At 65.0% G+C, this 13,439-nt stretch overlaps 1 protein-coding gene across 2 annotated transcripts in view; it reads left to right on the top strand.

Annotated features, from left to right (window-relative positions):
• KIF14 (kinesin family member 14) overlaps positions 1-13,439 on the top strand; it is a 28,923-nt gene that overhangs the window by 13,520 nt on the left and 1,964 nt on the right. The window contains exons 16-29 of one of the 2 annotated variants that reach the window (XM_045818264.1): positions 272-432; positions 1,314-1,461; positions 1,837-1,989; positions 2,559-2,685; positions 4,335-4,428; positions 4,908-5,040; positions 7,196-7,296; positions 7,746-7,840; positions 9,102-9,323; positions 9,426-9,610; positions 10,619-10,777; positions 11,246-11,368; positions 12,414-12,488; positions 13,244-13,382. In XM_045818264.1, the coding sequence (XP_045674220.1) occupies positions 272-432; positions 1,314-1,461; positions 1,837-1,989; positions 2,559-2,685; positions 4,335-4,428; positions 4,908-5,040; positions 7,196-7,296; positions 7,746-7,840; positions 9,102-9,323; positions 9,426-9,610; positions 10,619-10,777; positions 11,246-11,368; positions 12,414-12,488; positions 13,244-13,382 (1,915 nt within the window). The remainder of the gene's footprint in view (positions 1-271; positions 433-1,313; positions 1,462-1,836; positions 1,990-2,558; positions 2,686-4,334; positions 4,429-4,907; positions 5,041-7,195; positions 7,297-7,745; positions 7,841-9,101; positions 9,324-9,425; positions 9,611-10,618; positions 10,778-11,245; positions 11,369-12,413; positions 12,489-13,243; positions 13,383-13,439) is intronic. The other variant, XM_045818272.1, reaches the window with a different exon arrangement.

Raw genomic sequence — 13,439 nt, 5'->3', positions numbered from 1 at the left:
GGGCGCCCACGGCGAGCCTGCCACTGCGCTCTAGTCTCCTCGCCCCGAAGCCGGTGACGACCGGCTGTCGGGAGGCGCACGGGAGACACGTGTGTGTGGCGGGGGCCCCGCGGTTCCTGGCGTGAAGACAGCGTGGACGGGTGGTGGTGGCCGTGGTCCTCGTGTCTCTCGCACGGACGCTGGGCTCCGTGCAGGCCCCGAGCGTGTCGGCTCGTCCCAGCGGTTTCCGGGCCACTCTCGCCTCCAGCAGTAACTCTCGTGTGCGCTCTAGGGTGACCGCGTGGTGCTCGGGGGGGACCACTACTTCAGGCTCAACCACCCGGCAGAAGTCCAGGCCGGGGAGGGGCCGGCCGGGGCGGACACCCCCACACGCCAGGGCCGGGAGGACTTCGAATTCGCCAAGAACGAGCTGCTTGCGGCCCAGCGAGAGGAGTGAGTGCTGTCGTGGGTCTGGGGCGGTGAGGGGTCTCCGGGGGCTGGGGGGGGGGCGGGCTGCCCCTCAGTTCCTTCCTGCCGGCAGCGTGGTGGGGTCGAAACAGCGGCCTCGGAAGCTCCGCGGTGAGATGGGCCCGAAGGAGGGGCTGAGTCTGGATTTTGTCTTCAAGGACGTGGGGTCGCTCGGGCACTTTAGGCAGGCGTGAGACAGACAAGGAGAGTCACGTTTTTAGGGGAGCCACCGTGTGCGGTCAAGGCGCGACTAGAGGGAGGCAGTGTCCTGTGCTCAGGGGCAGTGACATTGAGGGACAGTCAGCACGGTGGCTGCCGCGCGACTGCAGACGGTCCGGGCTGCGCACGGGCTCCACGCTGTCACCCGTGTCCTGTGCGTGCGCGGCCACCTCGGTCCTCTCCTCGTCCGAGGCCCGGACGCGCAGGACACTGGTGGACGCGGTGCTGCCCCTGCCGTAGAGCGCCCCCTGGGGGCGTCCGCTGGAGTGTCAACTCGCGCCCTTGCTGCCCGCGCCCCGGGGCTGCCTCCCTTGGCACGAGAGCGGGGTGTGTGCTCACGCGTCCGAGGCAGCGGCTGAGGGGCACGCGAGCACACTCTCCTCCTCTTCTGTGGTCTCTGTGCAAACGGCTGTCCAGCCGGCGGCAGTGTGAACGCACCGCCGATGGCGAGCAGGAGGTCCGGCTCCGAGGTTTGCGCCGCCGTTGGAGACGCGAGGGGGCGCGGCAGTAGGAGTGGCCGTCTGATGGCTGCGCGTGCCCCTGACGCCACCAGAGCCACGTGGACGGGGCTGTGGCTGAGAAAGCTCTGAACTGGGAACCGCAGCGGTGGCGGCCGGTGAAGGACACCCGGGGCTTGTGCTTTGCAGGCTGGAGGCCGAGGTGAGGGAGGCGCGGCTGCGAGCCAAGCAGGAGCTGCTGCGCAGCGCCCAGATCGCCCAGGAGGTGGCCGCGCGCGAGCTCGCCGAGCAGCGGGCCGCCTACGAGCGCAGGATCGAGGCCCTGGAGGCGCAGCTGGTAACGGCGGGCTCTCTCCTCCCGTCCACCCCGGTGACCCCTGTCCCTGCGAGCGGCTGCAGAGGGCGTCGTGGGGGCGGCACGTCCACAGCAGGGGGTCGGCCGCGGGGGGCAGACCGGAGGCTTCTGGACCCGCATCACTTTCCCTCTGACGCGTCAGTCCCATCTGCCGCGCCCGTCAGGGTCCGTCCGCTCACCCACGGCCTCAGTGCGTGCGGGGGACGCGCCGGGGCCGGCGTCCGAGGGGCTGGCCTCCAGCCACGCAAGCCCGCTGCCCCAGGGACCCGGCGGAGGGCCGGCCAGCCGTCTGTTGGGGGTACTTTTGAAAGATGCCTTGTGTTTCTGCCCAGTTGTCTCCACTGTCGTCCCTTAAAGAGGGAAGAGTCCCAGAGGAAGGAGACGCAGGAGGCGAGTAACCGGAAGGCTGCCCACCGCATCGAGGAGCTGGAGCGGGCGAAGCAGCGCCTGGAGCAGGAGGTGCACGTCAGCAGGAAGCGGCTGGAGGTGGAGAGTCTGGCTGCCAAGCAGGCGAGTGTCCCGTGGCGGCTGGAGCTTCCGTCACCCGGCCCCCCGCCCCGCTGTCAGGGGACACAGCCTGCCCGGCCGGGTCGCTCCAGGGGACATTCGTGGGCACTCCGTCAGCTCAGGGGGCGGAGCTTCCTCCAGGGGCCAAGTTCACAGCCCACAGGGTCACCTTTCTGTCAACCCTCTGGCCTCTCTTCCTCTGTACGTCGGTGGGTCTCTGACCTGGGTCCCTAGGCCAGCGGCGCCCGAGGCCCCTGCTAGAAACGCAGGTCCCGAGGCCTCGTGCAGAGCGGGGTCTGAGGACAGGAGTGGGGGTTTTGAGAACAGGTGCAGGGGGACTCGGAACAGGTGCGGGGACTCTGAGGGCAGGTGCAGCATCTGGCGGTGCCTGAAGTGTGGCCTTGTTGACTGGAAAATCATCTCGTAAAGATACTTGATATATTTCTAATGGCCTTCTGTGCTAACAAAGCGTGTGTAAATCGTGGTTCACGGTAGTGTGTTGGGGTGAGGGGTCCGGCTCTGCGGTCCCCTGCGCGCTCACGCTCGGGTCCGGGGGGTGCACGTGTCCACAGGCTCTGGAAGACCACAGCGTCCGCCACGCGAGGATCCTGGAAGCCCTGGAGGCCGAGAAGCAGAAACTGGCCGAGGAGGTGCAGGTGCTGCAGCGCGGCCGGAGCGGCAGGGACCGGGCTCCCGCAGGTGTGCGCGAGATGCCCGAGCGGGCGGCCCTTCCGTGTGGTTGGTCACCACGGGGTTAGCGTGAGTTGCCTTCATGTACTAGAAGCGTTTCATTCCAGATGTTGCTGGCTTCCGCATCTAAAACGTGTGAGTGATCATTTTAAAATGCCCGTATTTGGAACAGTTCTGTGAGCAGGTAGCCGAGACGGTTGCAGCACTGTGTCGGGTGCACTGTGTTTCTAAGACGCCTGGCCGCAGTCCTCAGCTCTCCTCGTGCCTGTGGGCGCTCCGACTTCTTTCCCGCGTCGACGGCGTTTCTGTGTGCGTTTCTGTGTGGGACGCACGCGTCTTTACTGCAACCGCTGTTCGCGTATGGAAAGCACAGCGCTCACTGCAGGAAGCCCCCCGAGTGCTCGCCAGGCAGCCGGCTGCCCTCCGCAGCGTCCGGTCTGACGTCACCCTGGCCCCGCCCCCGTGGTCCCCAGGCCCCCGCGGCCCCCGGGCCTCCGCGCAGCACGCCCCAGCCTCGGGCCACTCGGCCCGCGAGCACCTCACTGTGTCTCCGCGTCAGACGAGAGCCTTCTCTTCTGTTGCTCTTTGAGGCGTAACCTCGGCATTATTACCGCACATGAACTATTAATAACTTCTCACACTGGTTCAGTACCTGGTCCATATTCAACTTTCCTGGGTGATTCCGTAAGCATTTTCAATATTTGGTGGTTTGACTCGGGCTGCAAGCGCGGCCCGCCCACCGTGTCTTACCTCCAGGTCCCTGCCGCGTCCTTCTCTCCCTGAAGGGGTCTGGGGGCGGGGGGCGGGGGGGGCGTGGTGGCTCACAGAGGCCGGGGCAGCGCCTCCCCGGGGCTGCAGGACAGCCTGGCCCTGGTGCTCCCTGCCGGGGGCCGCTGTCGGCGCAGGGCGGTGGCATGGCTGTTTCCACAGACGGTCTCATTGTGCGAGATGCCCTCTGCGGCTCCCGAGTTTAAATTACTTTCGAACTGTTAATTCCCTCTCTGTTGCAAGAAACAGTGAAATACGTTGTGTCGGTACATATTTTATTTCTCCTAGGGCCTAAACCAGTCTTGCAGTGAACACTTGGTTTTTTAAATTCACGTAGATAGTGAATTCCTTTCTCCCAAAGAAGTGTTCACGGTGGAACCCTGGTCGTAGGTTTGACTGAACAATATGAAAAATACTAACGATAAAATCTCACATTTAAATTAGGAGAGTGGAGTCGTGGACTAAACTGTTTTCTTTTCCATTGTTTTTACCTCCTGGTTGTGAGTGTATCCATTCTTTTAGGTCTCCAGGCTGTTGTGGAGAGGACTGCGGCTGTGCATTAGCGAGCCTGCAGCACTTTGCAGTGATCGGGGGCGGGGGTGGGGGAGGGTCCTCAAGTGTGTTGGAGGGAGGAGGGCGGTCTGTGGCGTCTCCTGTCCTTGGGCAGTGCGACCCTGAGCAGCCTCCAGTGCGCCCTGGCCTCCGCCGGGGAAAGACCTCGCTTTACGGGAAGGCGATGCCGTTTCTCCCACGAGGGCGAAGGACGGTGACCCCACGTTGCCCTCACTGCCCGTGTGACCCTTGGTTGAAGCCGCTCGTGGAGAGTGGACGCCTCCCCGCAGGGCAGAGCTGTGCTCACGCCTGTGCGTCCCCCCGCCCCCGCCCCGCAGCTCGGCCCGGCTGGGGCGCCCTGAAGCTCTCCCTGATGCTGCAGGAGGCCAACGCCATCGGCAGCCGGCTCCGCAGCCGGCTCGAGTTCGGCAGGTGGGTGAGCGGCTGTCCCAAGCGTGGGGTGGTTCTCTGTCTGGGAGTGCCTTACCTCCCCGGTCTCTGTCTGGAAGTGCCTTACCTCCGTGTTTTCTCTAAGTGGTTGTGTCCTTGGTTTCCCCAAAGACCCGGGGTTCCGCAGCGCCGTCTGGGAAGCAGCGGGCGTGAGGGGCAGCCCCCCAGACCCTCCCGGGGTGTGCCGGGCAGGGCGGGGCTGGGCGGGGCTTCTGAAAGGGCAGTAGCGGAGCTCAGGGCTCACAAGCTTCCTGTGGAGGTGGAACTCCATCGGAATTTCACATTTTAAAGGGAATTTCCCCATTAGACATGTGTTTTAGACACGATTTCACGGTAATGAACCCGCTTACCTGTGGAAAGAGTTAATCGGGGGCCATGTTTCTGGGGAAGCCCCTCCCATCAGACAGCTCCGGGCGTCGTGATGGGGGTGTCTCAGGGGGACCCTTCCTTGGTGTTTGCAGGCACGAGCCGCTGGACGGAGGCTGCGGCACCGAGGCCCGGGTCCGGGTGCGGAACCTGAGCCTGGGCGTGTCCACCGTCTGGAGCCTGGAGAAGTTCGAGTCCAAGCTCGCCGCAATGAAGGAGCTTTACGAGGTGCGAGCATTACTGAAACCCCCCTGAACCCTCTGAAACAAAAAGTGTAAAACTGACAGGTTCTCAGGAAAGAAAGTCTGGCAGAGAAGAGGCAGGTCACGTGCCCACACTGGCCGGTATTAACAGCCGCTGGCGTCTGCCTCTGCCTGCAGAGGGGTTTCCTGGCTGGCGTCACTGTAACTATGGTAACAGAAGGGTTTCGTGCTGCGCCTGTCCACTCGTGACCGTGCGGCTCTGACACTCTGGCCCAAGGAGGGAGGGGTGGGGACGGAGCCGTCTGTGCTGGGTCGAATGAGGGCAGCGCCCAGTGCCCCGCGCCCCCCGGGCTGAGCTGCGGGTGTCTGGGGTGTGCTGTGTCCGTGGTCACCGCCGTAAAAATACCTCAGCACGTGATCACTTTAATCTCTTATTTCCTGTCTTCCGCCTTCTAAAACTGCGCCCAAAACCTGAAATTTCAATCACACTTTCATGCTCAAGATCTGATTGCCAAAAGTGTTGCCCTTTACCAGTTTTACCAGTTTGTTTTAGCTTGCATTTAATAACTGGCGAGTCTGGGGATTTGACTGTTTCCTTGTGGGAGAAGTGTGTGTTCAGTCTGGAAAACAATAAAATAAACCAGAGGACGGCAAATGCGAGGACCATGGAACTAAAGGCGACAGCTGACAACCCGGAAGCCAGCCCACTCGGAAGCCAGCCCACTCGGGCTCCGGGTGCTCGGAAGGGTGCACGTGGGGCTTTGGGCGAGGGCGCTGGCGGCCTCGCGGTGGAGAGCGTGATGGCCTCTCAGAGCCGTGTCACGTACCCACTGCTGTGTGCTGGCGGACGTGGTCGTTCTCCAGGAAGAAAAGGCTTCATACGTAGTACAGGGGGAACTCCGGAAGCCGATTTAACCGGTGACGGCCCTGCAGTAAACCGAGGGGTCTGTCAGCAACTGGCCACAAAAACAAAACAAAACAAAGGTGGGAAAGGGGCGGGTCCCAGGCAGGTTCATGAGGAAGCCCCTCGGACCCTCCGAGAACAGGTGCCCCGTGAGCGGTCCGGGGGCCTCGCAGGTGACGGCGGTGCCACCGCTGCCTGGCAGGCGGTACCGGGTGCTCGGTCGGAAGGAGCCCACGGGCACAGGGCCCGGCCAGACAGGTCAGGGGGGCTGCAGGAGCCAGTTGGTCACACCCGAACACGGGCTCAGAAGGCGCCTGGCCGGGCCGGGGGCAGGGTGTGCAGGCAGACACCCCATGGGGCCACCCCGCTGCGGGAGGGCTGGGCTTCTCTGTCCGGTGCCGAGGCGGTGGGCGGCTCCGGCTCGTCTTTGTGTGGGTGCGAGGGGGTCGTTGCTGCACTTCTACGCCGAGTGTGCCTCGCGTGTGCCGCTGCACAGGGGACGACCGCACCGAGGCCATCCGGTCACTCTCGCCTCGGCGTGGCACCGAGCCCTGGCGGGCGAGCCGCCCTCGTCCCCACCCCTGCCCTGGTCTCAGCTGTTGACCGCCACGTCCGTCACTCACCTTTCCTCGAGATCGCGTGCCTCCCTGAAGCGGGCGCTGCCGAGCGCTCCGTCAGAACTGGGTCGGTGGGGTTAGAGCACACGCTGTCGTCACGGTCGGCGTGTGCGCCCAGTAGCTGGCTCTCGACCCAGGATCGTCTCACTTCCCCCCCGGGGGCTTCCTTGTTTGTGTCCTCTCTGTCTTGTAAATCACACGTTTGTTAGTTCTGAGTTACTGGATGGTTTCCCTTGCTGCCATTAATAGATCTCTTTTTATTTTTATTTACTTATTAGTTTTAGAGAGAGGCGAGAGGAGAAAGAGGGGGAAACATCAGTGTGCAGTTGCCTCTTGTGCGCCCCCTACTGGGGACCTGGCCCGCAACCCAGGCCTGGGCCCTGACTGGGAATTGAACCGGTGACCCTTTGGTTCGCAGGCTGCTGCCCAATCCACGGAGCCACACCAGCCAGGGCAGTAGATCATTGATATAAATCCTAGCCTTACATAATTGATTTTTTTATTTGACCAGGAATGTGATCTCTTTTGGACTTTTGTCAGATGACCTGTACTTTTGCTGATTTTACATTTTAAGTGTAAGAAAATACTTAGAATGTTTTCTTAGTGTTAGCCGTATTTAGACTCCCCACGAGCAGGCACTGTGTCCGCTGTTTTCGCAGAGTGGCTGCACCAGCCAGGGCGAGGACCTCTTCTGCGACCCCGAGGACGAGTGGGAGGCTGACCTCGCGGGGGTCCCGGTCTCCTCGCTGTCGAGGAGGAGGTGAGGACACTTCCGTTTCCGGCCTCCGGGTCCTGGGCGTGCACGCGGTCGCGTCCTCAGTCGGGAGGGGCCGTCTGCCGCGGGAGGGGCTTGTCGGCGATGCCTGTCGCTGATTCGGTCGCGGCGCTCCGGACGCGGCCCGCTCGCTCGCCCGTCTGCGTGGGAGCGGAGTGCCCGCGGTCCCGGTGTGCGGGTCTTCGGGGCAGCGCGGTCCGACCCGGCAGCGCTCCGGCCTCCCCGGGCATGACCGACCGGCTCCGTGCCCCGGACGGAGCCTGCAGGCAGTGACACTCCCCCCCGGGAGCCCGGTGGATGGAAGCCTCGGTGAAATGTGTCCGTGCAGAGTCCGCACACGCGCACCCCTTTTCTTGAGCGAGTTTGTGAGCGAATGTGCTATCGCGGCGCCTCGCGTGCCGGGGCCGCTAACGCCGGGTGTCCTCCTCGCTCAGGAGCAGGAGCTTGGTGAAGAACAGGAGGGTCTCCGGCTACTTGCACGGCGTCCAGGCCCAGTCCGCTCGGAAGCCGCCTCCCTCCCGTGCACCAGGTACGTTCCCGTCGGCTGCTCCCGCACCCGAGGACAGCGCCGAGTCCCGGCTCCCCACCCCCACGTTCCACGACCCGGAGCCAGTGATTTCAGCTCGAGGCTTCCGCCGCCTTTGCGGTGAGGGATGGGCTGCCGGCCCCCGCCCCCGCCATAAAATTCCGTGCTGTGTGGTCTGCCTCCGCGCCTGAGCGGCGTGGCTGGCTGCAGGGTGGAAGGCGTGCGCGCGCACAGACGCACGAGATTATGACCTTCTCGTGAGAAAAAGCCAAGAGCAGGGGGTTATCTGCCGTCACCTGGGGGGGGAGGGGGAGGGAGGTGTGCGCCCCAGTGCTGTCACCGGACTGTCACCGGACGTGGGGGCCGGGCAGGGAGCGTCCTCTGCCCCACCGGGGGCTGCTCCTGCGTTGGGTGCCGCGTGCAGCTGTCGGCTCCGGAATGACTTCAGGTACCAAAACCTCCGCGAGGAGCCGTTACAGGACCCACCGCTCTGCCCAGCACACCCCGCCCCCCGTGCTGACCGCCGTGCTCGCCCCCTGGAGAGGGGGGGCTCTGTGAACTCGTGTCAGCGTGGGAGGCAGCACCCCGTCTGTTCCACGCTCCTCCCAGCCCCCACTCGTGCTTTCCTCCACCCTCCGTTGAGTTTGCTGGTTCTGTTCACCCGCGGGCTGGACCAGAGCGCGGTCTCGCTCGTGCGTCGGGTCCGGGGTAGCGCTCCTTCCCGAGACGCGGTGCGGGATGTGGGGTGGGGGGGCTCTTCCAGGCTCGCCCGCCTGCTCGTGGTCCGGACGTTTCCCGGGGTGCGAGGTGTCGGCTGCGGGAAGCCGCCGGCTCCAGCCTGTTTTTACCACCTTTGCGTTACTGGGCGTAGCTGCAGGGTTCTCACCGGCTGGGTTTCTTGGGCCTCACGGAGAGGCGAGTGAAGAAGGCCGTTCGTGACCTGAAGGGCCCACGGGCTGGTCGCGTTCCCCATCACTCACGCAGTGGCGGGGACGGGTGTCGTCCGTGGGTGACCAGTTCTCAGGGAACCGCGTCTCCGCCGTGGCGTCCAGGAACCGGGACGGACCGGAGCGAGCCTGGCAGCTCGTTCCGAAGTGGGCTTGCGTGCGCGCATCCTTGTGTGCGTGCGTCCTTGTGTGCGCGCATCTCTGCGTGCGCGCGTCCTTGCGTGCTCGTATCCCTGCGTGCGCGCATCCTTGCGTGCGCGCGTCTGTTCGAGGTGCAGTGCAGGAAGGCAGGCCGACGGCGTCTTCTGTCCAAACAGGCTCGACGGAGGAGGCGGGCTGCGCGGACTGCGGTTCCTCCGGACCCCGCCTCCCCGGGATCTGCAGAGACGTCATCGGCTCGTCGCTGGCCGTTCTCGGGCAGAGTCACGAGGACAGGACGGCGGCGGACAGCCTGGTGCGAGACCTCCTCGACGTTTACGGCGGGCTGCTCGCCATCGCCCGGGCTCACGCGGACCAGGACGAGGACGGCCAGGACGACCGTAAGCAGCCGCCGCGCCTTCCCCGTGCTGAGTGCGTGAGGGGTGCGGTGCAAGCCCTGCGGTGCGGAGGGGCCTTCCCGTGACTTCCCCCTTCTTTCCAAGTGTTCTCCTCCGACTGCGCCACCCAGGCGCGGGCGGCCGGGGTCGCCTGTGCCTTCGGGCGGCTCGCCGTGCTCGCCACGCACTGGCCAGGCGACGCCCCTCCCGGCCCAGGCGCAGCGAGGCTGGGGGACGAGCTGAGGACGGAGGTGAGGAGGCTGGGCAGCTACTTGCAGGTGTTTCTGCAGGTGAGTTGACTTGCTGGTCGTCGTGTGAAGCGCTCATTGATTTTGTCCTGTCCGCATCTCCAGACGAGAGCGGCAGGGGGGTGGGGGGTGCAGAGCTGGGGGGTGGGACTGTGGTCCAGCTGAGGCCTGAGACCGGGAGGGAGCGGCTGAGGGGGGTCTGGGGCAGGAACCAGGGGGCAGCCACCGAGCCGGCTCTCAGGGTGCAGAGGGGACAGCACACGACTCAGCCCCGACCCCCACTGGCAGGAGGGGGCCCGTCCCGGGTGCTCAGGCGAACCGCCCTGTGTTTCCCATCCCTGGTCCCCTCCCCTGGGACACGGAACGGTGCCTGGGGGCCGGGCCGCTGAGCGGGTGGGGGTGTGGCGTTCTGAGACCGCACCCACGAGGGTCCCCGGCCTGCAGTTTCTCCCTGTCACTCTCCAGGAAGGACACTCTGACCTTGACTTAGGGGTGGAGGCCTGTGGCCCTAAGAGAGAGGTTTCACAGTGAAAAATGTTCTAGAACACAGGCTGAGAGACGCTCGGAGTCTCTGCAGTGGGCAGCAGCCCGGGAGAGGCCTCGTGTCCCTCCTGGGTGTGCGCACGCCCGTGCACAAGCCCCCCCAGAAGGGGTGTCCCTTCTGTCCCTCCTGTCCCCTCTCCCCGTCCCTTCTCCTGGACACCAGGGAATGGCTTTATCCGCCACCGTCAGGCGGCTGTCGGGACAGGAAAGGGCAGGAGAGCCACCGTTCCGTGCCCTCTGGGCGCTCGCTGCCAGTCCGCGTCACCACCGGTTGCTGCGCACGTGCCGTGTGGCCTGCTCGCGGTGACGCCCGGAGGGAAGAGGGGCCGTGTGTCCTGGTCACCCCGCCAGCGAGGGCGGCCGTGGCTGGCCCGCCCCTGGCGGAGACGTGCGTGAGGCACAGCCGCGGCGTCGGCCATGCAGAGTCTGTTTCCTTCACTTCTCCCCCCGCCCTCCTCCCCTCCGCCCTCGCGTGCGCTGGCTGTTCGGCCGGTCGCCACCTCCCAGGGCTGCTGCTCAGATCTCTCGTCGGTGGTGGAGGACGCTCAGCAGAGAGTCGCCCGGGCCGTGCGACAGGCCGCCAAGTGTGTGGGACAGCTGGCGGCTCTCAGCGGGACTGACCTGCACCTCCCGGGGGACCGCGGGGCCCCGGACGCCGGCCTCCAGGTGAGCGGACGTGTGGCGTGCGGGCGGTTCTGCAGTCCCCGCCCAGCTCGCGCACTGTGGCGGGTGGCGACGGTCTGCCAGGGGGCCTTGCCCGGCTGGTCAGCCAGAAGGACGCTGCTATCCTGGGAGTTTGCGTCCGCTGGCTCGGACCACCCAGGCGGTGGAGACAGCACCGGCCGCCATGGTGTCCTGGCAACGCCGCGTCCTGCGGCAGAGGACACGCCCCTCGGCGGCAGAGGACACGCCCCTGCGGCAGGGGACACGCCCCTCGGCGGCAGGGGACACGCCCCTCAGCGGCAGAGGACACGCCCCTCGGCGGCAGACTGGCTGGCTCGCCTCCCTACTGGACTGACTGCTAGTCCCCATCCGGCGTCAGCCGGGCTCCATGAGCTTGGAATGGGCTAACTCCTAAAGTAGACAGGAAACACAGCCATCACTTAACAGATTTAAAACATCTGAACCCCCCAGGAGGATCTCGCGGACGCCGTCCGGGACGGCGTGGGCTCGGGGCTGAGCCTCCTGCTCGGCCGGGGGCTGGAGAAGGCGGAGGCGCTGCGGCGCGAGCTCCTGCGGCCGCGCCCGCAGAGCCAGGTGAGAGGGCGGGCGGCGGAGAACGCTGATGTTTTAGAAACGGTGCAGCTCCGTGAGTGAGGTTTTTACAGACGTACGTAGTTGAGTGTGTGTCAGGTTGTTCTTTTGGAGAAGGGGCTGCTGGCATCACCGTGCCGGGTGCCCCGAATGCCCTGGAGTTGCTGCTGCCCTTTGGTTGTCACTTTGTAGGCCCTGCGGCCTCCGCAGGTGGAGCGGCAGTGACCCCTGGTGGTCACTTGCTGTGTCTTTTTTTTTCCCCCCTTTTGTTTCGGCCTCTGCTTTCCCATGTCAGTGCAAACTACCACGTGTCCATCCACCCCTGGGGTTCCCACCGGTCTGTTCAGGCCTGTCCGCCCAGAACCGAGGAGGACCAGGACCCCCGCTGCCCTGCACTGGGCCTCTGGGCCACGTCCCCCACCTGAAAGTCAGGCCCACGCAGTCCGGGGTGGGGGGCGTGGGGAGGGCTGGCTGTGAGCCCGGGGCCTGTGTTTGGGGCCTGGTGGCACTTGTTGGTCGTCACTCACCCTCTGGCCCGCCTCCTCACTGTCCCACGCAGGAACCAACACCTCTGTCTCAGGTGCGAGCCTGTCACTTCTGAGTCTCATCACTTTGCAAGGCAAGGACGCCTGGCGTCCCCACGGGTCACAAGCTGGGGTCCTGTCCAGGCCCTGAGCCAGGCTGCGCCTCCCGCTGGCTCCGCGCTGGGCCCGGCGTGGGGTCCGAATGGGGCTGGGAGCCGCCGGCCCGCACTGCTCTCTTCACCGAGAGGTGCGGTGGGTGGGCTGGAGGCCAGTCTCACGGCTGGGAGTTTCAGAGACTCGTCTGGAGTCTTGCTGCTGTGACCACGTGTCAGCCCGTCTCTGCCCCCTCCCTCTGTCCTGCTGCTGTCCGTCAGCTGAGGCGGAGACCCCTGGCCCACTGGCTGTCCAGCTGTGGTCCCGGTGATGACGCCAGAGCCCGGCCCCTGCCTGGCCCCACGGGGCTGCAGGGGTCTGAGGCTCCCGGAGCCCCAGTGCAGTGACAAGACCCCTGACGTTCTCCGCAGGTCGCCCGGCAGAGGAGCGCCCGCGCCGCGGCCTTCACCGGGTCCCTCGGGCACGCCTTCGCCGAGTGGAAAACGGTAAGGGCCGCTCTCCCCCCACCGTCTTCCGTGGGGCTTCGCTCAGGGTGGCGGCCTCTCGCCGGGGGCCGGCTTGGTCAGGCGGACTGCCGGTCTCACCCTCAGCCGGGGACGCACAGGCAGGGCGGTCACCTCGGCCGCGCCCCCCGGACGTGTGGCTGCCAGGTCAGTGACGGGCGAGCCGTCGGGTGGGCGGGATTGAGGTTGATGTGCCCGCCTCTCCCCGCCCGGGTTAGTGAAGCCCAGCGTCCGCCCGGACGGTCACGGTGGGCTGGGACCGCGTGTCTGGTGGCCAGTGTGCCCAGAGCTTCCAGACCGCAGGTGGGCGGGACAGACCATTTCCTTCCCGTGTCCCAGGTGCACGGACAATGCAAACTAAGTATGCAATCCACGTGTTAGAAGGGGGAGAAGTTTGCTTATGGCCTGAGAAATTGCATTTAAGTAAAACAAACGGCAGATACAGAGTTAAACTTAACGATGGAATACATTCATGTTTCGTGATAGTAGATAATGGTGGTGCGGTTGTTTTAGTCCATTCTCCTGTGATGGGTGATTGGACTTTGGTGCAAAGTAAATGGAGAATTCTTACTTCTTTTGAAAACAGTACCTGTTACTGTCGTGCTTTGGTCTTGCTCGTAGGGACAGAGTCGGGCTCACCTCCTTCTGGAGGACGAGACTCTGGCGCTACAGCCACGCCGAGCCTCACGCCCTGCAGCCCGCCCGTGTTTTCACCAACGCTACCTCTGTCCGCACAGCAGTGTTCCAGAATTCAAGCACAGGGAGGCCGTTCTGGGTGCGAAGATTTGGAGAGGATGGTTGCGTGTGCCTCCGCATTTCTGAAGCTGGAGCGTGGCTTAGAGCAGACCGCCGAAGTGGTTCTCTCTGCCCTGAGAGGTGTGTGCTCCCGGCGGGGCTGGTGGTGCAGTCGGCACGCTGCAGCTGACGGGGTCT

The sequence above is a fragment of the Phyllostomus hastatus genome, unplaced genomic scaffold (genome assembly GCF_019186645.2).
Source record: "Phyllostomus hastatus isolate PE091 unplaced genomic scaffold, TTU_PhHast_1.1 phas_contig_148, whole genome shotgun sequence".
NCBI classification, from domain to species: Eukaryota; Metazoa; Chordata; class Mammalia; order Chiroptera; family Phyllostomidae; genus Phyllostomus; species Phyllostomus hastatus.
Note: the sequence above shows the minus strand (reverse complement) of the source record. Positions and strands in the feature narration are given on the sequence as shown.